Consider the following 25293-nt stretch of genomic DNA (forward strand, 5'->3'; position numbering starts at 1 on the left):
TGAGTGCCAGCAGAAGTTGGAGAAATTGAATCGGGGCTTCACTACCTTCTGGTTAGGTGACCCGGGTTGACAGGGGAGTCCTCTCTGAGCCGGTTTCTTCTTCCCTTCCATGGTGGGTGTGAGGATAATATTATGTAATGCTTAATACTGGCACTTGACACAGTGTGAGTTTAGTGAATTGCCAGAGTAAAAACAAACAAAACACTAAAAATAATGTTCATGCTGGTGATCCTGTGTTGATTCATCTTTCTGAAAATCTGTAAATTCTCCATCAAGACTATTGAACGTGTTCTGCCCTTTGACCTGGTAACCCCTCTTGCAGGAAACTTGCCCAAGAAACTAATCAGAAACAAGACTTTTTAAAGCCAGTAGGTCATTCATGGAAACATTACTGATAATAGCTGTCTGGAAAGTAATCAACTTTAGGGGAACAGCTAGGTAAATCATGGGGTCTGCCTCTTAAGGAGTGGCAGGCATACAGCCATGAGAAATTATGCTTTCAGGGACAGCTGGGTGGCTCAGTCGGTTGAGTGTGGGACTTTGGCTTCGGTCATGATCTCACTGTTCATGGGTTCCGCCCACATTGGTTCTGTGCTGACAGCTCAGAGCCTGGAGCCTGCTTCTGAGCTTCTGATTCTGTATTCCTCTCTCTCTCTCTCTCTCTCTCTCTCTCTCTCTCTCTCTCTCTCTTTCTCAGCCCCTCCCCTGCTTGCTCTCTGCCTCTCAAAAATGAATAAACATTAAAATTTGAAAAAAAAGAAATTATGCTTTCAGAGCCCAAATGTCCATCAACTGATGAATGGATAAAGAAGATGTGGTATATATATTCAATAGAATATTATTTGACGATCAAAAAGAATGAAACCTTGCCATTTGCAACAACGTGGGTGGAACTAGAGTGTATTATGCTAGGCAAAATAAGTCAGTCAAGAAAGACAAATATCATATGATTTCACTCAGATGTGGAATTGAAGATAAAAACAGATGAACATATGGGGCACCTGGGTGGCTCAGTCGTTTGAGCGTCCGGCTTCAGCTCAGGTCATGATCTCACTGTTCGTGAGTTCGAGCCCCACATCGGGCTCTGTGCTGGCAGGTTGGAGCCTGGATCCTGCTTCGGATTCTGTGTTCCCCTCTCTCTCTGCCCCACCCCTGCTTGTGCTCTGTCTCTCTCTGTCTTTCAAAAATGAATAAACATTTAAAAAAATTTTGAAACACAGATGAAACTAAGGGAAGGGAAGCAAAAATAATATAAAAACAGAGAGGGAGACAGACCATAAGACTCTTAAATACAGAGAACAAACTGAGGGTTGCTAGCGGGGTGTTAGGTGGGAGGAAGGGGTAAAGGGATGAGGGGCATTAAGGAGGACACTGGTTGAGATGAGCACTGGGTGTTATGTATAAGTGACGAATCACTAAATTCTATTCCTGAAAATAAATAAATATATATACTTGATTTGAAAAATTGTGTTTCAAAGGGTATGTAAACACTCACAATATGATGTGAAGTGAACTCAGCAGGTTACACAACCGTATACACAATTACGATCCTGGTTTTGGAAAAAATAAATATACATGTGTAGTGGAGCGCTTTCACTTTTCTTTTTTCTACTTTACTGTGATGGGTTTGGATGACTTTATCATGGGAAAGGAGTGAATTTTTAAAAATGTATCCGACTCTGTGCTGACTCCTTGAAGACCAGACAAGATAATGGCTGGTAACTCGTTGGGGACCCTGTTCAGCACTAGACTCCGTATTAATTGCTTTTAACCAATACCTTGCTGGCAAAGCCCCCCAGTGGACTAGATTCTGAGGCAAAAGAGAAACCCCATCTCCTTGCATCTGAAATGAAGTCTGAGGCTGTACCATCACCTGGAGGCCTCTTTCTTGCCTCTAATTCGAGCTGCACCTTTATTATGTAATGAACTCTTAGGCTCACAAAGATCTATGTCCAGACCTATTCTGCTCCAGGAATCTACCCATCTCTCCCCATGATGCTACCATATAATGTAATTATTACAGTTTTGGAATATATTTTAATGCCTCCATAGCACAAGTCCCCAACACTGTCATGCTTTACAAAAAAAAAATGTCTTGCCAAATTCCCAATCATATAACATCTTTTTTCCAGGTAAATCATAGAATGATTTTGTTAAAACCCTCCCCCAACTCCCCACCCGATCCCAAGGTGCATATAATAATATATATCAGAGTTTCTCCAACTTCAATAGGAGTTGAAGGAATAGGGTATCTGGGGAAGGAATGGGAATCTTTTGGGGCTCTTGGTTCTTGTTAATCGCAGGTTATGACCCAACAGATCATGAGTAGAGCCTGAGATTCCACATTTCTGACAAACCCCAGGTGATGCCCAAGCAGCTGGTCTTGCTGCATCAGTGATACAGCAGTACCAGACCTATAGTATGATCCCATTTCTGTAAAAACAAAGTCAAATAAAATGAATATATATGGAAAAACCCACAGAATAAACACTATAAAAATTATAAGGACCCCCCGGGTGGCTCAGTCAGTTAAGCATCCAACTCTTGATTTCAGCTCAGGTCATGATTTCAGCGTTGTGGGATCAAGCCCCAAACTGGGCTCTGCACTGAGTGGGGAGACTGCTTGAGATTCCCTCTGTCTCTCTCTCTCTGTCTCTCTCTCTCTCTCTGCCTCTGCCCCTCTCTCCCCCCTGTAAAATAATAATAATTAAAACTATAAATAACAGTTATCTGTGGGTGGGAGGATGACCAGACGCTTTCAAATATTTGCTAAGTCTTTTACAGTAAGTTTCACTACTGTAATTAGGGAAAACAACCCAGCCATGATGGTGCCCCTCCGGGCAGACATCTGTAAACTGCACCCCCTCCCCAAACTAATGGCTCCACTCCAGGCTTCCTCTCCGCCCTCTCTGGTTCTCAGAACATCATAAAGTGGCTGGCTCTAAGCAGCTGTTCAAGATGAGCATCGTGGGTAGCTGAAGCTCCAGCTGCCAGGAGGGCTCAAAGCACTGGTTTAATAACGTTCTCCTGAGCACCAGGCCAGGGCCAGGCTCTCACAGGGATTCTATTCTCTCATTATCCCCATTACCCAGATTAGATAACTGAGGCCCAGAGACATGTGAGCACCTGAATCACACAGCTTGACTAAAGCCCAGGCCAAGCTCCTGGGGCAAGGTCTGTTCAGTTTCCTCTGCTTGCCTGGAACCCCCAGCCCCACCCCACCCCCCACACCTAGATGTCCACGCGGGTCGTTTCCTTACTTCCTTCAGGTCTCTGCTTACATTTGTACCAGAATCTTATGCTCATCACCCTAAAAAACACTCCCCTGCCCCTGACTTTCCCCAGCTTTCTTACTTTCCAAAGCACCCATCACGATCTGACAGAGTCATATTCATTGGCTTCATTCTCTCTTTTTCCACGTATGGGTAAGGACTTTGTTCATTTTGCCTACTGCTTTATCTCTGGGGTCTAGCATAGCGCCTGGCTCAGTTAATAGGCATTAAATGGGTGAATGAATGACAGTCTCTGATTCCCAGGCCGCTGCCCTCCCAGCAGTGGCCCCCACCCCCACCCCTCACATTCACATACAGGGTGACCTGCTGATGCCCAGCAGCACAGGGTATGCTGACCTCTCTTCCCTAGACTCTTTGTGGGCTGTCCAAATGAGGTTTCTTAAATGCAGAGGTGAATGGCTAGGCCTGCGGCCCCTGGTCTCTCCGTGTGAAAGGGATAGATAGGGTAGATAGATAGGAGTCCTGGATTCAAATCCAAATTTTACCAGCACCCCGATGGGTTGGGGCAAAGTCTGACACTCTCTAGGACAAGAAGTCCCCACTCTCGGAAGAAGGCCTTGCGAGGGTCAGGGCCCTTATACTTGCTGTTCATTCAGTTTGGCCTGCTCTCCCCTCCTGATCTGCCTGTGGCTGGCTCCTTCTCATCATCTAGGTCTCTTCTCAAATGTCACCTTTTCAGAGAACCACCCAACTCCTCCCAGGCTAAGTAGACCTGCGCACCCAACACAGGTACCTCTCTTCACATCCTGTTTATTTCTTCCATCACTATTGGTATAAACTATTTTCACTATTACTATTTCATTCACCTGGTTATTCGTTTGCTGTCTGTCTCCAGCACCCAACGTAAGATCTGTAAGGGTGGAGACTTTGTTGGTCTTGTTTACTGCTGTATCTCTACTGCCTACAACAGGGACTGGGTTTTGGTAGGTGCTCAGTAAATATTTGTTGAATTAATGTTCTTTCTCCTTCTAGAAACAGGGAAACTGAAACCCAAAGGCGGGCAGGGGCATGCCGCCATGAATTAGTATCAGAACCCAGAGTAGAAGAAAGCAATAAGGCCAAGTGGAACTCCAGGTCAGGATACTGTGACCTTGAAGGAGACCCATCTCTTTCCAAGCCTCAGTTTCCTCATCTGTAAGATTGAGTGAGACAGCCATGACCATTATCCAAGAGGCCCGGCACTAGGGGTACACCTCGCCCATTTCCAGGAATGATACCGCTTTGCAGCATCAGAGCCTCCCCGCCAGACACGGCTCCAGCGCCCCAAACCCGCAGATGAAGAAAACTACAATCCCCATGGTGCCGCAGGCTGCACCTGCGCACGACTGCCATCCCGCAGCGCCGTGGGCGCCCTCTGGCGGCATCCTGACGCAGAGCTCCGATCCACTCCCGGAGGGGCGGGGGGTCCGCGGCACAGGCAGTCGGAGCGCGCGGCTGCAGCGGCGGAGCCGGAGCAGGAGCCGGAGCCGGGAGCCGGAGCCGGGAGCCGGAGCGGCGGCCGGATCGTAGCCCGCGGGGCCCGCCGCAGCCATGGGGAACCGCGGCATGGAGGATCTCATCCCGCTGGTCAACCGGCTGCAAGACGCCTTCTCCGCTATCGGCCAGAACGCGGACCTCGACCTGCCACAGATCGCCGTGGTGGGCGGCCAGAGCGCCGGCAAGAGCTCGGTGCTCGAGAATTTCGTCGGCAGGTAGGAGCGGCGCGCCTCGGAGCGGGGACTCCCCCCGCCCGGGCCCCCGGGCCTCCGCCCCCCACCCCCCCAGCCCCGACGGCACCGCGACCTCGCAGCCCTTGGCGCTGTACCCGCGGACGGCGCGCCCCCCACCTCCAGCCAGAAGGAGGCGGCCCCCCCTCCCCGAGAGCCCCTCAGGGGCAGCAGCGCCCCCCGCTTGCCCGCAAACGTCGTCAAGCCACCGGCCACGGTATCACGCCCCCCTCCTCTGCCACATCCTTTAGGGAAGACGGCGCTCTGCTAAGAGACCCTGGCAAAGGGTCCCCCCTCCCCCAGTATAGGCACCAAGGGGGCCTGCATTACTCAGCGCCTCCCTTCGGCTCCCGCGTTCCCCGGAGCGGGCAGCACCCCAGGGGCAGTGCTCCCCGGCCCTGGGCTCCACGGAAGACAGCTCCCTCCCCCATGAGGATCCCTGGGCCAAGGCTGGGAACCCTCTCCCCAGCTGTGTCCCTGGGAGAGGACACAGCCCCCGGGCATCAAGGACCAGGCACAGCCTCCCCCCTCACACACACACACACACACACACACACACACACACACACACACACCTCTGCAGCTCCCGCCGCCATCCGTGCGCAGCGCAGCGGCCGGGGGGGGGGGGGGGGGGGGTCGGGGGAGCTGCAGGACCAGGATGGGGGTGGCGGTGAGACCGCTTCTGATCCTCTTGCGAGCCGCCGGCCGCTGGCTCCGCCGCCGCCCCGGGGTGGGGGGCGCCTGCCGCCGTCGCTCTCCCCGGGGCCTGGCAGAGGGCTTGTAATGGAGGGAGAAGGCGGCGGAGGGCAGAGATGACTAAGACAGGGAAGCAGGATGGCGGGGAGGGGGGAGCCATTTGCAGAACCTAATCCCCCTCCTGCCTCTGATCCCACAGGGCGCTGGGAGGGCCAGGTGGCAGGGAGTGGGGGGCAACCTCAAAGACAAAAGGTCCTGGGTTTAGGGGGGCAGGTAGGGTCGTGACCCCTTGCCCAGGCTCCCCAAATAAAATGGACGCGGGGATGGCTTTTCCGTGCTGAGAAGAGGATGACGCTCTCCCGGGAGGGGGAGGGGGGCTGGGCAGACAGGGAGAAGGCAGTGACACTGGCCTCCGCACTCTGGCATGTCCCTCCCTCACCTTCTTCAGAAACCCTAGCTTTCTCCCAGTGACCTTCCAGGCTGAGGGAGCCACTGGCGAGGGAGGCAGAGGCCCCCTCCCTCAGAGGGCAGCGGTTCTAAGGAGACATCCTGGATCCAAGCCAGGTTCTGCTGTGACGCCTCAGACCAATCACTTGCCCTCTCTGAGCCTGTTTCCCCACCTCTAATGAGGACAGCTGGACTGGATGGTTGCTCCTGCCCCTCATATGACTGAGAAGACCAGGGGCAGCCCTGGGGCTCAAGGGAAGGGTTCTGACTGGAGCAGTGTATCTGGGAGACATGGGAAAGCCACCATTGGGGGCGGCTGGGCCCATCTGGTCAGCAGAGGGGGAGGCCGTCTGTCTCTTGGGGACCTGCTCCCACAGAGCCCCCCTCCTGCTCACGTGACCCCCCCCCCCCCAGAGCTGCAGAGACAAACCGGCAAGAGATACACAGATGGGCCCCTTCCCTGTGGCCCAGCAGTCAGGGTGAGGGAGTGGGGGGACTCTGGAGACAGTAAAGCCCAGAGGCCTTAGTGCTTTAATGGCACCCATGGAAATGCAGCACTTTACGTGTACAGATCATAGTCCTACCTTCATCCATTGAACATTTGCTGAACGCCTGCTTATTGCAGGCTGTGTGCCCTGGGCCGAGGCGGGGGTGGGGGGGAGGTGACCTCAGCCCCCATCTGCTGAGCCCTTCTCGCGTGCCCCACACCATTCTTCTCGGGACGGCTCACAACAGCCCCATGAGGCAGGTACCATGGTGCCCATCCTGCAGATGGGGAAACAGACCCAGAGTCACACAGCCAGGAAGGACAGCATCTATTATATTCCAAAGCCCAGGTTCCTAATGTCAATCTTAAGAGCCCCCGAGAACCAGGCCCTGAACCAGACACGGGGACATGCAGGAGCATGGGCCTCCATTTTCCCCATCTGTGGGATGGGAACACTGGCAGTGGCTGCCCTGCCTTCCTGAGAGGGTGGCGCAGGGCTCCGGTGAGTCCCTGGGTGGAAAAGCCCGTGTTGGGAGGGAGCTGCTGATGGTCAGTTAGGTTTGGGGACCCATGCGTGCTAGGGCAGACCTGGCCCCTGTCTTCCTGGAGTTCGCTGTCCAGCAGACCAGCCAGGCCCCAGCTGACTGTAGCCGCTGTTAGCTTGTTGACTGGAGCAAGATGTGGACTCTGTTCCGGGAGCCCTGGGCCCTCTTATGCCTCCTGCACCTGACAGTGGCCCTGCAGGAGGATAGGCGGGGTGTCAAGGGCTCCCGGCCTCTCCTCCGAGGGCTGGGTCCCCAGACTGGTGAGCATGGTAACAGCCTTTCAGCCTCCTGGGGCTTCCCAGGAGCCAACACCCCATGGAGAGGAAGTGGAAAATGCACCAGGGGAAGCAGAGGCTGCTCCGGGCCAGCCCGGGCTCCTGGGCACCCCGGGGCGGGGGGGGGCCCTGCTGGCAGCTGTGCAACGGAAGTGGCCCCGCAGCTGCCCAGGACGCTGCTAGGACTTCTCTGGGCCTATGCTCTTTCTTCATCCCATTTTGAAAGAAGGGGAAACTGAGGCTAATTCATTTAGTCACTCGGACATTCTTAGAGTGTCCACAGTGTCACAGCACTGGAGATTCCAGGGTGGAAAAGACAAAAGCTTTGCATTCCAGAGGGGGAAACCTCTGAAATAGTAAACACAGGGACAGGTATATGAGGAAGGCAACCGGAGAATGTGGTCAGTCCCGTGGAAGGAAGAAGGGCCGCTTTCCACAGGGAGGTCAGAGAAGATTTCTAGGAGGGGGTAGCATCTGAGATGAGAAGCCATGGGACGGGGAAGCATTCTAGGCGGAGGGAGCAAAGGCAACGGCCCTGGGGCACTAATACATTTGGTGTGTTCAAAGAACAGAAAGGAGCCACGGTAGCTGGTTGTTTGGTGGGCAAGGGCAACAAGGCATCAGAGAGAGATGGGCAGGGGGTGGGTCTACAAGGCCCTGAGGCTACGATGAGGAGTTGGGTGCATTTTAATTATTGCCAGAAGCTTTTAAGTAGTAGAGCGCCTTGAGCTGACTCCAGCAAGTGTGTAAGTTGGGGAGGGGGTGAGGGACAGGGGAGGAGGCTGCTGCGGTGAGCCAGAGCCGTCGGGGAGCCTGGCCCAGGGCTCTCACAGTGGGGAGGCGGAGAATGGTGGGCTTCAGGGGACATTTTGGAGGGAAGTCCCCACAAGACTTGCTGGGATGGGGATGGGGAGGGTGAAGAAAGGGGACTCAAGGCTGACATCAGTGTTTTTGACTCTGGGTGGGTGTTGGTGCCATTATCGGAGGACGGGAGGAGCAGGCACGGGGGTAAGATTGGGAGCTTGCTTTTGAACATGTTCAGTCTGAAGTGTAAGGTGGGCCGTGTGGTGATGCAAGCCTGAAGCTCAGGGGAGGGCGGGCTGGAAATGTAAATTTGGAAGTCCCAGTAGAGGTGAGATTTAAACCCATGGGAGTAGATGAGATCATCTCGGGGTAAGTGCAGACAGAGGGGTGCGGGGGGCCCAAGACACCCCAGCATTTTGTGAGCAGATGCCTGCTGCCCCGGGCCACCCTCTGTCTGCCCCTGGCTACGTGCCCCCTCCCTGCGACACCTGTCCAGTCCCAAGAGCGGGGTGTCCCGGGGCAAGCTTTCAGGCTCTGCTCCCCTCGCTCTGGTGCCCGGTCGACTGGACAAGTGGATAGTGGCCCCTCTTCCTCCCTTCTTGGTCCCTGGGGAGGCCAAGGCCGGTGGGAATGTGGCAGAGGGGCTGAGAGCTCGGTCTCTGGAATCGACCCTGGGTTTGTAGCTCGGCTCTACTACTTATAAGCTGAGTGACCTTGGACATGTTTCTTAAACCCTGCTCAGCTGCTCTTTCCTCATCGGCAAAATGGGGATAATAATAGCACCTCCCCCATGGGACTGTGCCGAGTGTTGAGATAATGCCCACAAAACACTCAGGGTAAGGCCTAGCACAGAGGATGTGCCCGTTCTGTTCCATCCGAACCAGCTGGGAGGCCGGGGTGCAGGGAGGGCAGGGGGTCTGGTGGGTGGGCTTCTGCCAGGAGGCGGCTCTGAGAGGCAAGGTGTTGGGTTTCCCTAGTGCCTCTTGCCTCTACCCCTGCTCAGGCTCCCTGCCTCCTACCAACCTCCTTGCCCCTTCCTCTACATTCTCAGCCCAGCACAGGCTTGGTGCTGGTCTCTGGCCTCTGAGAGCCCCTCTTGAATGGTTCCATTTCCCAGATTTGGAGACTGAGGCCAAAGAGGATTAGGGGATATCTGAGACATCGTAGGTAGAAAGTCACTGACTGGAGGGGACGGAGGGGACTGACGTTTGCTGGGCACTTACAGTGTGCCAGGCCCTAGGGATACAGCTGTGAGCAAGCAGGACCCATCCCTTCTCTGGGGGCTGGGGGGTGGGGGGTGGGAGTTCACAACTGAGCAGGACAGACAGACACTAGATGACACAAAGAGCTCTTTTGTTGTGTGGACCCCCGAGGAGGTGGCCATTGAGGCTGGACATGAACAAGAAAGGGACCCGGTCAGGCAAAGGGGTGAACACACTCCAGGTTCAGGGTCCCACCTGAGCAAAGGCCCAAGGAGGGAAAGAGCCCCCCGTGGGTTCGAGAAGCCAGACAAACAGCAGTGTCACCGAGTGAGGAGTGGAGGCCCCAGTGAGACCAGGCCAAAGAACACCTTTTCCAAACCCCCACCCTACCCAGTGGCCCCCAAGGAGTCAGGCATGAAAGGTGACTCTGGCAGACAGCATCTGATCCCGGCTCCAATAGAATCGAGTTTCCCAGACCTTGGCCGGGGTCAGAAGGTCAGAACCTCGGGGGAGGGGATGCAGGGGGCCTTTGCGGAGGAGGCCGGTCTAGGGCACAGTGTTATCAGGCGTGAAACAAGAGCGGGAAGGGAGGCCCACGTGCCATATGTCTAAATATTCCAGTTACAAATCAAGCGAAGGGATTGCTGAATACGATACACTCTGTCCTCCCACCTTGGCAAACACACCTTCAGAACGACCTGGCCGACCGGGTTTGAATTAGAATTTCAGGCTCCTCAGAGCTCCGCGATGGGAGGTAGAGTGTGGGGACAGGTGGCCCCTCTCCCCGACCTGCCCCTGTCTCTTACTCCAGCCTGCACCACAAGGGGCTTCCTGGGCTCCCATGTGGACACCCAGCCCTCACATCTGAGCTCTGTCTGTGGTAGCAGAAAGGATCCCCCCTTGGGCCTGGGACTGCCCCTAACAGTTAGGTCAGACCCTGAGGGAGGGCTTGAGACCAACAGGAAATTCCAGAACACGCCAGTGTGGCCTAGGAAGGGTACATAGGCTCCAGCTGGGACCCTCGGCCCCTGGGGGCCCCTTGCTCTAGAGATCCAAAAAGCGACCCCCCTAAAGGACTGGGCAGGGGCCCTGATTCCCCACGTCCAAGGGCAGTGCTCATTATTTTCTTGGAACCAACAGCCCGTTAGTAGGAGAGGCAGACTATCATCCCGGGTTTTCAAATGGCGAGATGGCTCAGAGAGGGTAGGGACCTGCCTGAAGCCCCACAGCACTGGAATTAGAGGCAGGACAGGAAACTGCCCCGGTCTCCTGCCTCTGGGTCAGCGTCCACCGTCTTCACCCCCACCCGTGTGGGTACGTGTCACACCCCTCAGCTTCCCCTCTGCTCTCCCTGGTTGTCTCTCTGGACCCTTACCCCTCCCCGGACCGGAATCCAAGAAAGGAGCAAGAGCTGTACGGGGAAGGCAGCTCTGGCAACTTGGGATTAATTACTACAGGCACCAGAGAAAAGGACTGTTGGCCTCGGAGGGCGTTTAAGGAAGTGGCATCTTCCCACTGCCCTGGCCAAAGGCTCCTGGACCGGCCTCCCCTCCTGTGTCATCCTCCCCACGCGAGTCGGGCCCAAACCCTGTGGATCCGGCCCCCGGCCCACCCACCTCTCTGTATCTCAGCTGCCGCCTCCTTTGTCTTAGCTCCTGGGGCAGCCTTCTCTCGTGCCCCCAACCCATCCTCCACCCGGCAGCATGGAACTCTCTGTGGCCTCCCAATCTGATCCCCTCCGCTTAACGCCCTCCTTGGCCCCTGCCCTCCAGACAGAGCCCTCGCTCCTGCTCCCGATTTGGGCCCCTGAGGCCTGCCTGCCTTACCCAGCCTCGCTTCCCGTCCAGCCTCTCCCTGCAGGTGCGCCCTCGTAGCTTACAGTTCATGGGAAAAAATGGGTCCTCACCTTCACCGTGCCTTCGTCTTCCTCCTTCACTGGCTCATCCTCAAAGTCTCACATCAGCCAATACCTCCTCCAGGATGTCTTCCCTGACCACCCTCTCCCCTGTGACCTGACCCTCGGTGTGTGGGGTAGGGCTCAGTTTTCTCCTACGATGAGGGGCTGCGGAGGAAGAGCGAGGCCACTGCCTTGGGCTGAGGGCTCCTAGCCAACAGCGGTTCCAACCGCAGTTACCAGGGACATTTTACCTGTTTATTAGTGCCCCAACCCTTTCATGACTCTGGCTCAGGTGTGTCTGGTCTGAGCACAGGGGACTGAGGCCACCAGCCAGGATGGGGAGAAAAATCTCAGCAGGTGAATGCGCACTCACCTCTGACCCGAGTCCCAAATCTGAAGGAGTGAAATGCTCCCTAGCACACACACAAGGCACCTCGCCTACAAGCACCAGATGGCTCGTGTGGCACCACCAATGGACACCCTCCATTAGACCCTCCCACAGCAGGGATCTCAGCAGCCCTAGGAGGGAGCTGCTGGGTTGTGCCCATTTCACTGATGGGGAAACTGAGGTGCGGAGCAGGGAAATACGATACTTTCACATCAAGCTGCTGGTGATAAGAAATGAGCATCCAGATGTAGCTCCATATTGGATGACTTGATGAATGTCCTTGATGAGCTGTTAGGCAAACAGAGCCTCTACTTAAGTGTCACCGGCGGCCGATGCATGTATGGGCACGTGAGGGGTACCTGACCTCGTCTCCCGTCCCACCAGCCTCACCCAGCCTTGCAAGGAGCAATCAAGAGGATGCAGGGGACACCTAAGCAGGCTCAGTCAGTAAAGAATGCGACTCTTGATCCGAGGGTCGTGAGTTCGAGCCCCGCGTTGGGTGGAGAGATTCCTTAAAAATAAAATCTTAAAAATAAAAGCGGGTGGAGATTTCTTAAACAGCTTTATTGAGGTACAGCTTGCATGCCATAAAATTCACCTGTTTGTGGTGCGCAGCTCGATGATTTTTAGTGCATTTACACGGTTGTGCAGCCATCATCACAATCTAATTTTAAAACACTTCCATCACCCCAAAAAGAAGCCTCGTGATGATGCAGATTTTCAAGTGCCTGGCGGAGCCCCTGACCAGCAGCGCCCGATCCATCAGTGTTTGCCATGATTATTATTGTAAATGATAAAATGTTTACAATGGAGAGCCCCAGGTGTTGGGGTGATGGTTGCGCTTTATTTTTAAACATTTTGTGTATTTTCTGAATATGTTTTCAAAGGGAGAACATACGACTTTTATAAGTAGGAGGCAAAACAGAAATCTATTTCCATCTTGAAAATATAAAGTCATCAACACTGGAAAGGAGGGAAAGAAGGGATGAAGGAGGGAAGGAGGAGAAAGGAAAGATCATGGATTTTTTTTAGTAGGGAAAGTGGTTGCTGAGGGGAGAGTGTGTACTCAGAGTCCAGACCCCCACGTGCCAGTCCTACCCAGTCACCAACTTGCACTGTGGTCTTGGACAACACTCTTTCCCGCCTTGTGCCTCAGTTTCCACACCTCTACAATGAGGGTGATGGTGGGAAAACTGGAGGAGCTCGTCTTCAAATCATTCTTTTGGCCAGCTGGGCTACCTCGAGTGCCAGCTACCTGCCCTGCTCCATGCTGGGGGCTGGGGACACTGGTAAACAGGAGCAGCCCGGTGCCTGCTCTCAGGACATCAGAGCATCAGGAGAAGCCAGGCCAGGACTGCCCTGAAATGTTCAAACCGCAGCTGGAAATTCACAGGCTGTGTGATGTGGGCATGCCTGGGGCCTCCTGGGATAATGGGAACAGAGAGGGACTTCTTGCCTGGAGGCGGCCTCACCTCCTCCCAACTGTATTTCTTGGCCCACCCGCTTCCTCGCCTCCACCCCAGCTCCGTGCTTCAGAGGGCACCTCAGAGCCTGCCCGCCTCCCTTACCTTCCGCTTTCAGGGGCAAGATTTGGCTGGAAATATCCTGGCCCACCCGCCCACTCTTCCGGCCAGCCCCCGGGAGACCCACCTTCCAACTTCCTCCCTGCTGCATCATTTGGTGGGAGCCCAGCCCGTGTTCCCAGCTTGCTCGACAAGTTATATTATTTATAACCATAATAGCTACCATTGATTCAGGCCTCAAGTTATATAAGCCTCACAGCAACCCATTTTACTGACGTGGACACTGAGGTTCAGAGAGGTATAGCCATGTGTCTACAACCACACAGCTCCTGAGTGGCAGCTGACATTCAACGCCGGGCCAAGCCCAGGAAACAGGAGGCTTAGAAGCAAGACTGGGTACAGACCAAACATGCCGCTTTCTGGTGGTGTTTGCATTCCACAGGACGGGGGAAGCAGGGTCCCTGAGCTCTGGCCACAGATCTCAGGTATGAGAGTAGAGTAGGGGAGGGTCACTTTGGACGCTTGGTGTACTTTCTCCGGACCCCTCTGGGCGTGACAGCACCAAATCAGGCAGGGAGCGTGCGGCGCTCAGAGGTCCTGAGGGGTGTGCATTTCATCCTCCCTGTGCTTCAGGTTTGAAGGTGCCTCTGCAGATGGCAAGGCAAGGCCTCCTCGGGAAGCCACCATCTGTCCAGAATGAGCAGGGAGAGCTGGCATGCCACCACGCACCCCTCCCACGTGGCCCCCGAGGCTGGTGGGCCCAGCACGCTTTTCTCCGGGCACCTGTTCTGTCCTCCCTCAGCCTAAGCAGGAGCTGGGTGGGAGGTGCAGGGTGGCGCTGGCCGGAGGCCAGATCAGGCCCGAACCCCCACTTTATCAGAGCGCTGTGGGACAGTGTGTCCAGGTGGGAAGGAGGAGCCATGGAGCTATTTAGCCATGCTTGGTCCTTTGAGCATCGCCTGAGCACCTACTATGTGCCAGGCCTCTGGTGAGCGCAGGAGTCCAGCGGGGAGAAAGGAGCTCACAGTCTGGACGTGCGAACCCGCTGGCGCTCTTTGCACCTGCCCGGGCCTGGAGCCCTGAGCCCCGATAGGCCACTTCCTCCCTCATTGCACCTCCCTGCCCCTCTCTGGGCCTCTGTCCCCACCTCTGGACAATAATGGGGGAATGACATGGTCTCTGAAAACTTCTCCTCAGTGTTCATCATTTCCATCTAACATTTCGTGGTCAGAGTCCAGAGATCCGAGTCGTGCCTGGAGGAGGCCGTCAGAGGGTTCTGTGGGATCTGTGTTCCTTGGTGACATTTGGGAACCCTCCTAGAGAGGGGGCTGCTGAGCACCTACTGTGTACCAGACCCAGGCGACGCTTTTTCCATGCCCCCGCCCCGAGGCTGCTGGGCCTTCTTGCAGCCCACGTGTGCTAGAGGATAATGCCCGGTTTCTATAAGGCCAGTTTGCAGCTGAGGGCTTTGAGGCCCAGAGAGTGAAACACCTTGCCCAAGGGCACCAGGCGGCAGAATGGCCAAGGCGGGATTCGAGCCCAGGGATTCGAGTGCAGGCCATGTGAGGCCCTCACTCTGAGAACCTGGGCCGTGATAGAGACGGGGCCTCTCCCCCCACTCAGGCACCTCCATCCCCACCCTGGCCGCACGAGATCCTGGTCTGAGGAGGGGCTCTACTCCCACACATAGCCCTGCCCCTCTAATCTCTGCTTCCCTTAAGCTGCTTGTCCCTTAAGTAGCCCTGGGGAGGCAGTGACTTGGGGCAGGCTGGCCCAGACCCCTGACCACCCTTCCAGCTGGGCCCTGGGCGCCGCTCCCTTACCCTCTAGATGGCACCTCGTTGACCTCTGACCTGCAGGTCGGCAGGGACCAAGTGGGCCCATCTGTGCAGGGGAGGCCTCTCAGGGAAGAGCTCCAGGGAAGGTCCATGTCTCTGCGTGGGGGGCTTTCTATGGGGAGTCCCATCCTTTCCAGCCCCTCCTGCAGTTTCCGTGGCAACTACTGTTGCCATGGTATCGCTGGGTGAGGAGCGGGTGGGGAAAAGGGTGGACCCCAGGCCCCCAAGCCCAACCCAAACCCAGCCTCTGAGAACAGATGTCCTATCTCCACAGCCCTGGGGGATCCCAAATACTAGAGGGTCACCCCTCCCAAAGGAATGAGTAAAGGATGGCAGAGATAGAGACAGGAACCCCCCCCCCACCCCCGTTAATCCCCTCCTTCTCTCTGCTGACTGGTGCACCTCCGTCCCAGCACATGTCACACTGTATTGCATTATCTGTTTACTTGTCTGTCTCTCCCACCACACTGTGAGCTCCTCCTCCGGGTAGGGAGCGGTCTGACTCATCATCTCGCTTCCCCAGGGCCCAGCACAGGGCCTGGCACAGAGCAGCTGCTCCCAAATATGTCCTAGACTGAATTTAATTGAATTACATAAAAAGCCACGTCTGGCTTCTTGGATTGAAGGAGCAGCACACTTTGACAGGGAAGTTCCCAGGCTCTGGGGCCCCACAGACCCTTGGGTTTGAATCCTAGCTCTGCCATTCCCATCTGGATGACCTTGACAAGTCCCTTCACCTCTCTGACCCTCAGATGCCTCATCTGTAAAGCAATTTCCATATCAGAGCACTGTTTTGAGGACCTGGGGATTTCAGTCAACGTTTATTAAGTACCTCTTGGGTGCTAAGCCTTGGGCTGGACAGTGGGATACAGTGGTGGACAGAAAGACGCCAGTCCTGCCCTTCAGAGGCTTAGTCTTGCAAAAATGAAAAGTGCTTGCCTAGCACCTGGAAACAATGAATAAATGCAGGATTCATCATCCTTCTCCTTCCTCATTGAAGTGGCTGACTCCTCCCTATTAGCCTCTAACCTCCCCAAAGGAGGGGCAGGGTGAGAACAGGATGAGAGAGTCCTCCCCAGGGCCCAAGAAGAGACCTTGAACCCAGGAGCCTGGGCCTACTCTGTTGTGCCCGGGACCCTCCAGGCTAGGGAGTGGGGGCCGGGGGGTGGTGCAAAAAGCTGTGTGGTCCCGGTCAGGCTCTGAGCTGGGGGTAGGAGGCCTGGGTTCTTCTCGGGCTCTGTCCAGGTCCTATAGGAACTTGAATGTGTCTTTTCCCCTTCTTGGGCCTCCATGTGCCTCTCCATGAATGAGGTGGCCAGCTGGAGCCCTATGGTCCCCTCAGGCTGTAGCCTGCTCCCCCTTTCCTGGGTCCTGAGGATCCCGTGACTGCAGTTCTGACAGCCTGGTCCCTGAAGAGGTGCCCACCCTCATGCTTGTGCTGGCCTGGGTGGGGCCAAGGGCAGGCGGGGATATGAGAAGAGCTGACAGGACAGAGAATCCACCCACAAGGGTTAGCCAAAAGGACTGCTGAGGTTCACACTGGCACAAGCAGAAATCTGAGGTATAGACATCAGGTCTAGGGCAAGGGGCGACTTTGGGAAGCTCAGGTCCAGTCCTTCAAAGACTGGGTCTTCAGGGGACTGAAGGGCAAGGAGCCCTCACTGCAGAGTCAAACAGATCTGCATCCAGGGTCTGCTCTGCTAGATACTAACTGTGCAACCTAAACACCTCTGAGCCTCAGTTTCCTTATCTGCAAAATGGGGATAATAATGGCACCTACCGGGGCGCCTGAGGGGTTCAGTGGGTTGAGCATCCGACCTCAGCTCAGGTCATGATCTCACAGTTCGTGAGTTCAAACCCCACATTGGGCTCACTGCTGTCAGCCTGTCAGCGCAGATCCCACTTTGGATCCTCTCTCCCCTTCTCTCTGCCCCTCCCTGGCTTGCGCTCTTCCATAAATAAATAAATAAATAAATATTTAAAATAAAAATAATAATAATGGCACCTACCTCACAAGGCAATATCACGAGAGATTGCCTACAAAGAGCCTGGCATGCAGTAGGCACTTAAGAAGCATGAATTCTTGTCCTTGCTTCCTCCTTTCCCCCATGCCCCCCTCATCCTCAACCCCAGCCAGATGGGGCCCTGGGAAGGGGAAGTGAGATGCTGCCTTTCCCCACAGCGGAAGGGAGGGAAGAAGGTGCAGCTCCATTTCCTTGAGATGCACTCTGTGGCCACTGGACACTTGGGCATGTGGGGTACCCCGCGCCTCGATTGAATGGCAGTGCCTGGGTTGAGGCAGGGACTTGTTGGCCCAGAAGCAACACAGAGCATACCTGAGAGAAATCTGGGAGTTATTAGTCTTGTCTCCTGGCAGCTCACACGCATAAATCTGTGACCCAGGGTACATGGGGGAGGTTCTTTCCACCTTTCTTGCCTGTCATCTCCCCTTAGTGACCTGAAACCCTCAGGCTAAGGTGTAGTGGGCACTTTAGGAGAGCTTTGGAGCTCCCGGTGGCAGGACAGGTGCCCCTGGGACAGGCCTTGACCCTCCTCTCACTCCCAACTCATTGCAGAGACTTCCTGCCCCGAGGGTCAGGCATCGTCACCCGACGCCCCCTGGTCCTGCAGCTGGTCAATGCCACCACAGGTACGCGCTTTCGTCCACGAGCATCCCCACCGGGCCTCTTCAGTCCCCCACCCTATCCCCCAGGGAGGAGTCCAACCTAGCCGCTGAACTTGCTTGCTGTGTGACTTTGGCCCGAGATTCCCCACCAGGACAGTGGGGAACAAAAATGCATAACGTTAGACCTGGCGTTGTTGTGGAGAGGAAGGGAAGAGAAGGCGGTATTTGGGGGTGTGTGGGGGTCTATTCCCAGTGGAAGATGGGTCCCAGGTGGGTTCCGGGCTAAGATGCTTACCCATCTACCCTTCTTCCCTCCACCCCACCCACACTTTGGGGGCAGAATATGCCGAATTCTTGCACTGCAAGGGGAAGAAATTCACCGACTTTGAGGAGGTGCGTCTGGAGATCGAGGCTGAGACCGACCGAGTCACTGGCACTAACAAGGGCATCTCGCCGGTGCCGATCAACCTCCGCGTCTACTCGCCGCACGGTGAGGAGACGCGGCCCCGCCCCCGGCCTCCTGGCTCCCTCGCTTAGCTCCGCCCCCGGGACTGAGTCTTGGCCACGCCCCCTTGCTCGTTCCTCCTAAGGCGGGCTCCGCGCCTCCTGCAGACTCCGCCCCCACAGCGACCCCTCCTCTGCCCGTCCTACCCCCAAGCTCCACCCTGCCATGACTCCGCCCACCCCTGGCCACGCCTTTAACGGGCCGCCGCTTTAGCCCCGCGTTTCCCTAATCCCGTCCACCTGCCGCCAAACTCCCAAATGGATCCTCTCTAAACCCGGCCCTGTTCCTTAATCCGCCCGCCCACGGCCACGCCCCTCGCCTTGAGCCCGCCCTCTCGCCGCCCTGTCCAGTGCTGAACCTGACACTGGTGGACCTGCCCGGAATGACCAAGGTCCCGGTGGGGGACCAACCTCCTGACATCGAGTTCCAGATCCGGGACATGCTTATGCAGTTCGTCACCAAAGAGAACTGCCTCATCCTGGCTGTATCCCCGGCCAACTCCGACCTGGCCAACTCCGATGCTCTGAAGGTTGCCAAGGAGGTGGACCCCCAGGGTAGGTTCCTAAGGGCAGCAGAAGTGCAAGGCCCTGGGGGTCTACCCTCAGTGCCAGGCGGAGGGAGCTGCTCTGTGAAGAATGAATGAGGCGGAAGAGCAGAGGCAGGCAGTGGGGGAGGGAGGGCGTGGGGAGGGAGATGTGGGGAGCGGGATGGCAGTCGGGGTGCATGTGGGTCCCATGGGAGGGCAAGTGCAGGTGTAGACGGCCCTCTCCTGCTGCCCTCCCCTTCAGGCCAGCGCACCATCGGGGTCATCACCAAGCTGGACCTAATGGACGAGGGCACAGATGCCCGTGATGTGCTGGAGAACAAACTGCTCCCCCTGCGCAGAGGTAGGCAGGCTCCTCCCCTGACCCGCTCCACTGCCCTTCCCTGTCACCCCGCCCTGTGCAAGGCTGGTTGCCCCTGACCTGGACCCCCTTCTACAGGCTACATTGGGGTGGTGAACCGGAGCCAGAAGGACATTGATGGCAAGAAGGACATCACGGCGGCCTTGGCCGCTGAACGCAAGTTCTTCCTCTCCCATCCGTCCTACCGCCACTTGGCTGACCGCATGGGCACGCCCTACCTGCAGAAGGTCCTCAACCAGGTAGAAGCTCAGGCCTGGGGAAACCAGCATGAGGACAGAATCATTTACATGTGTTTTGGGAGGGTGGCCAACAGAGGTTAGCGTCCACATCGTGCGTACGAACTGAGCCCCAGAAAACAAAGCAACTTGCCCACAGCCCCACCCACCGTGAGGTAGCACCAGAGCTTTGCTGACTTTTCCCTGACAGGGGCCTGGAAAGGGAGCCCTGTAGCCCCTGCGGGTGGAGAGAAGACCCAGACCTTGTGTGGAGGTGGCACTGACAAGGGCTTGGGTTTGGGGGCCATCACTAGAGTGTACTTGGCCGAAGACCTTGCTTCCTTCTGAAACGGAGAGAGGCTCGTCTGGAGACAGGGATGGGCGATCCCAGGGCCTTCCCTAAGATGTTTCTCCATCTGGAATGGGGCTTCCAGAACTGAGGCATGTGTGTATGTGATGATGGAAGGGAGGCAGTGGGGAAGGCAGGGTGGTGTAGGGGCAGAATTGGGAACTCTGGAGGCCACAGACCTGACACTTGAGCTCTCTGAACCTCCATTTCTGTAAAATCCTGATGATGGGAATAAGGCCCCATTTCATAAGATCCCTGTGTAGCTTCAGGGAGATACTGTGTGTGGGGACCGAGCCAGAGCGAGCCCCAGTACTTGAGAATTACCTTACAGGAGGCCTAAACCCAGAGGGTACAAGGGGACAGCCCCCCCCCCAGCCATCCCTGTCCCAGAGAGATTTTATTTGGCCCTCATCGTGTCTAAAAATATTGTTAGTCAAAAATCAGGTAATTTCAAATAAAAATCTAGACTTCTGGCTTCTGTTGAAACTTGTATTATTCGCTTATGAATTTAGTTAATACCCCCCTGTATGCCAGGCCCTGCCCTGGGCAGCTTTCCTTCTCGTAGGCAGGGCAGTAGTGGGCAGGGTCATGGCTGCCTTCTGCAGCTCTCAACCTGACCACACCCACAGTCCCCCCCCCCTCCACCGCCCCCGGGAATCCTGGTCCCTGCTTGACCCCGTGGGCATCTGTGTTGGTGCCCATGGCCTTAACCCTTGTCTCATCCCCGCCCCAGCAACTGACCAACCACATCCGGGACACCCTGCCGGGGCTTCGGAACAAGCTGCAGAGCCAGCTTCTGTCCATCGAGAAGGAGGTGGAGGAGTACAAGAACTTCCGGCCTGATGACCCAGCTCGCAAGACCAAGGCTCTGCTGCAGTGAGGCCCTCCCCAACTTCTGACTCCCTGGCACTGAGCTGCCCTCCAGCGCGGGGTTCGCCCAGGGCTCCCTCCACTAGGCTCCTGACATCGCACCACTCTCCCCCCAGGATGGTCCAGCAGTTTGCCGTGGACTTTGAGAAGCGCATTGAGGGCTCAGGGGACCAGATCGACACCTATGAACTGTCAGGGGGAGCCCGCATCAACCGGATCTTCCATGAGCGCTTCCCCTTTGAGCTAGTCAAGGTAGGATGGTCTCCCCGGGGGCGGGGGGAGAGGGGAGGCTTAGAACTACCACCCTTCTCCCAGGACTTTCACACATATCTTTGCTGACCTGGCACCCAGCCCCGGGTGTGGGGCCTCTGTCTTGGCCTTCCAGGGAGGAGGAAGGCCCTGACCGGCTGTCTCTGGCTCTCCTACACAGATGGAGTTTGATGAGAAGGAGCTCCGAAGAGAGATCAGCTACGCCATCAAGAATATCCATGGCATTAGGCACGTATTGGGACTGGGGAAGGGGGCTGAGCCCTGGAAGGCAGGGGTTCTGGTGCCACGGCACAGGGAGTAGTGAAGTGAGCCGCCCTCAGGAAGGACCAAGAGCTCTGGTCCCCAATCCCCTCAACCCCTTCTGGCTTCCAGCTCAAATGGGCTCGAGCTGGGGGAGGTGGACGGGAGGCCTGGGCCGCTCCCTCCCCGCACCTGCTGTCCTCCTTTGCTGTCCCTGGGAGCAGGGCCTGGAGGCTGGACCAGGCGGGCAGAGCCCAGGACATAAGTGGCTGGGGAAGCTTCTCTGGGCTTGGGCCCCTGCCTGTCCTCAGGATGAGACAGCTTCCCCCAGTCCTATCCAGGTAGCTGCACACAGCTGGCCACACAACTGGGGAGGGCCTGGGATGGAGCATCGAGGTATTGGTCTGTGTCCTTTTATGATAGGACAGGGCCTCTCAACCCTCCAGATCCTCCCATAGTCCCATTAGCCCAAAGTGGGCCCCATTCTACATCACTTCCCTCCTTCTAGCTAACCCCACTGCCTTTGGAACAGGAAGGGGGGACTGGAAAAAAAGATTGTTCCTTAAAAGCTTAGCCCCCTTCAAGGACCCAGATCTACACTGTTCATTCAACAAGAAAATTTAAAGCATCTGCTATGTGCCAGGCAGTGAACAAGACAAAATGTCCCTGCTTTTATACAGGTTGAATTCCAAGGTTTGGTATGGAATTTACAGACTGATAACTGCATTGGCTGAGGCACAGAAAAAAATATATATATATCGCTCCTCAGCTTAAAATAAAATGTTTTATTCCCAGAAAGGCTCCTAAAGAGAACCCAGTTTGGCATTTTTCATACCATTTCTGGTCATAGAACCTTTTGTATGAATAGAATCTTAAGAGCAAGCCGGACATACATGATAATTATAAGCAGACCTTGTCTTGCCCCCAAAGAGCATCCATGGAATGTCCTTCATTCAAATCCCTCCTGCCCATTTTACAGAGAAGGACACTGAAGCCCAGAGAGGGGTAGTGGGAGGACCCCAAGGGCAGAGTTCAGGTGGTCGAGGTGGGGCCCTGACCTGGCACTCCTGGTAGGAGCTGGCCTGTGACACTGTGCCCTTCTCCCGTTCCGGGCGTTCAGAACGGGGCTCTTTACCCCAGACATGGCCTTTGAGACCATTGTGAAAAAGCAGGTGAAGAAGATCCGAGAACCGTGTCTCAAGTGTGTGGACATGGTTATCTCGGAGCTAATCAGCACGGTTAGACAGTGCACCAAGAAGGTAACCCGGTGGCCCGGGCCAGCCCCCCCCCCCCCCCCGCCTCTGCCCCCATCCTGCATTGCTGCCAGGCTCTCCTTTCCCACACCCCCCACTGCCTCCTCGGTAGCATGTACAGACCTCAGCGGGGTGGGGGAGGCAGGCCACCACAGACCAAGATGGGGGGCCTCTCCGAGGGGGCCTTACCCACCTCCTGGCCCCCAGGCACAGGGAACAGACATTGATAAGACAGGTGTGATGGTGGCTCTTGTCCTGAGAGCCCACCAAGAGCTCCCCCAGCTCAGGGAGAATAGGCCTTGAAGGGCCCTGAGCCCTCTTCCTGCCCTCAGAGGTGAGGTCATCTCTAGGGGCTCCAGGGAGGGGTCTTGGGGACACCTTAGCCCTGCAGACAGGAGAGCTACAGGGCCTACTTGGCTGCTGCTCTGGGGATCTGGATGGCCAGAGGGGTGCAGAGGACCCAGGTCTGGCAGGTACCTGACTCCCCACTGTCCTTCATCCCCCACCCCCATTCCCACCCTAGCCTTACTCAGGACCCTGCCCTTCCCTTCCATCCACATCCAACCTTCCAGGGACAGAATCCTCTTCCATCTGCTATGTCATCTGAGCCTCACAGAACCACGCAAGGAGGGAAGGGCAGGGCAGGGAGGATGGCGCCCATGTCACAGCAGGAAGACTGAGGCTTAGGAGATCAAGTGACTTGTCCAAGGTCATATGAGCCAGCAGGTGGCAGAGCTGTTACTCGAAGCCACGGCTTTGGACTCCAAATCCAGTCCTTGTTTAATTCCACCCCCCAGCCTCCCTTCCTTTCCTCTCTTTACTACTGCCCTGGCCCCTCTCTACCACCTCCACTCTTTCTGTCTTTCCTCTTCTCTCTCTGTCTTTCCCAGCTGAGTTCTCCAGACCCTTTTGGAAGAGAGGCAAAGGATGCCCCTTGAGGAGAAAGGGAAGGGCAGGAGTAGAGTAGGGAGCTGGAGAGTGGAGGTCAGGCAGCTACCCTGCAACTCCAGGAGGCATCATTTGCACCACAGTCTATGCAAATGGAGCCCCCTGGAGTTTTGCAGTGCACAGCCTGGGCAGCTGGATGCAGTAATCCTGGTGGACGTACGGAATTGTGCTGGGCTTGGGAGTCCAGGATGAAGTGAATGCAGGAGGTGCTGGCAAACCTAGAACTGAACAGAATGGGTGGGTGGGGTCCTGGCCTGGGCCAGCCCCTTAGGAGGACTCAAGGCTGGGACAAAGATAGCATCAGGAAAGACAGAGAGGGCCCGCTCAGGGTAGCTGGGGGTGGAGGACGCCAAGCCCTGGGGAGAGGATCTGAACTCAGTAAGGGGCCTTGGACAGAACAGGGGGTTGGTCCCTCAGAAGCCCCCTCCCCCCGCCCCATACCCACAGAACCCTTCAAGATACTTGGCCGCTCCTAGGAGGTGCCGGCCCTGGGGGGCGGTAGGGAGGGCCGGTCCCACACTCACATTGTCTTCTGTTCTCTCTTTCTCTGTGTCGGTGTCTCTCTCTTTTCCCCCATGCCTGTGCCATCCTCCACTCCTGAATCCTGGCTCTGCTTGGCTTTCACTCCCCTTCCTTCTCCCGGCCCTGCCCATGGCTGCTTCTCCTCCTGTCCCCTCCTCCTCCCCGGGTGCAGGACGGGCCTCTTCACACCTGACCTCGCTTTTGAAGCCACAGTGAAAAAGCAGGTGCAGAAGCTCAAAGAGCCCAGTATCAAGTGTGTGGATATGGTAGTCAGTGAGCTCACGGCCACCATCAGAAAGTGTAGCGAAAAGGTATGACGGCCACCAGGGCGGGGCTGGGCCTGGCCGTCCCTTCCTCATGGCCAGGGACTCCCGTGGGCAGAACCATCTGCTGAACAGACCCGGCAGCCTCTCGGCCACCCACGTGGACCCAAACACCTGTGCTGGCCAGGTGACTCCGGGCCCTTAAGTTTCGTGCCAGCTTATCACCCTGGGTCTGTTTAAATTTATGATCCTTTTAGGCCCCCATCTCTGCCAGAAGACCACCCCAACCCGCGCATCCTCAGTGGCCCCTTTTCACCAATAAGAATGACAATGGCGACAATGCTAAGGGGACAGCTTCTATTTATTGAGCACCTATTATGTGCCAAGCACCGAGCTAAGTGCTTATCCTTTTTATCTCACGTTAGCCTCTCAACAACCCTAAGAAGTGGGTAGTATTATCCCCATTTTACAGATGAACAAACTGAGTCTCAGACAAGAAGAGCAGAGTGGGGTTCTGATTTAGGAAAGCTGAGGGAATAGACCTGGGATCAGGGCCTCCTGGAGTCGGGGAACTATCCCAGTTCCTTAAAACAAATTTGCCTAAAAGCATATTGGATTACTCACTTTCTAGTAATCCATATGCATTCGACAGGGTCAGCCTCTTTTGGGTCTGTGACCTTTTAGATGCCTTCTTCCTATTTGTCTACTTTGGGGCATTTTGAGGATTTTTAGCCAGATATTCCCAACACAGTTCTTCCCTCGGGGGAGTGCATGAGAATCAGTTGCCTGAGGGAACTTTTCCAGAATTCAAATGTCCCTGCCCAGCTGGCTGAATCAGAATCTCAGGGAGAGCCCAGCCTCACCTGTACTTGAAAAAGCTCCCTATGCTGGGAGGTGGGGGCCCTTCTGCCCCAACTTCATGTTTCAAATACATGGGTTTTCATGGCTCGTACATAATTAGTCATGTGCACCCCCCCCCCACCGTTATCCTCTATCACTTTGCCCACTTTTCATGCCTAATGCAGACGGTAAGCAAATTAACAGCCACTGCATCCCTGTTTCAGGTGGAATAAAATCTGGGCTGGACTCCCCACTGCATAGTTTTTACCACGACATCTGAGTCATGGTCCCACTGCACCTTGACTACTAAGCCACACAATCTCACTTTTGTTAAATTTTTAAAAATACCGAGTTTAGTTTAAGCTGCCTCAAATCTCTTTACAAAC

At 55.8% G+C, this 25293-nt stretch overlaps 1 protein-coding gene across 23 annotated transcripts in view; it reads left to right on the plus strand.

Moving 5' to 3' along the window:
• Positions 1-4668: 4668 nt before the first annotated feature.
• Positions 4669-25293, plus strand: part of DNM1 (dynamin 1) — a 44162-nt gene continuing 23537 nt past the window's right edge. For 12 of the 23 annotated variants that reach the window (XR_014135986.1, XR_009602752.3, XR_009602749.3 and 9 more), the window contains exons 1-10: positions 4670-4984; positions 17678-17751; positions 18068-18217; positions 18583-18786; positions 19021-19119; positions 19216-19376; positions 20435-20577; positions 20688-20823; positions 21002-21069; positions 23977-24115. Coding sequence is in view for 16 of the 23 variants with exons in the window: in XM_081790955.1 (XP_081647081.1) it covers positions 4824-4984; positions 17678-17751; positions 18068-18217; positions 18583-18786; positions 19021-19119; positions 19216-19376; positions 20435-20577; positions 20688-20823; positions 21002-21069; positions 23977-24115 (1335 nt within the window). In the remaining 7 variants the exon portion in view is untranslated. Of the gene's footprint in view, positions 4985-17677; positions 17752-18067; positions 18218-18582; positions 18787-19020; positions 19120-19215; positions 19377-20434; positions 20578-20687; positions 20824-21001; positions 21070-22201; positions 22341-23976; positions 24116-25293 lie in introns of all 23 variants that reach the window. The other 11 variants (XM_081790956.1, XM_060608501.3, XM_060608492.3 and 8 more) reach the window with 2 other exon arrangements.

This window comes from Panthera onca, chromosome D4 (genome assembly GCF_046562875.1).
Source record: "Panthera onca isolate mPanOnc1 chromosome D4, mPanOnc1 haplotype 2, whole genome shotgun sequence".
Taxonomy (NCBI): Eukaryota; Metazoa; Chordata; class Mammalia; order Carnivora; family Felidae; genus Panthera; species Panthera onca.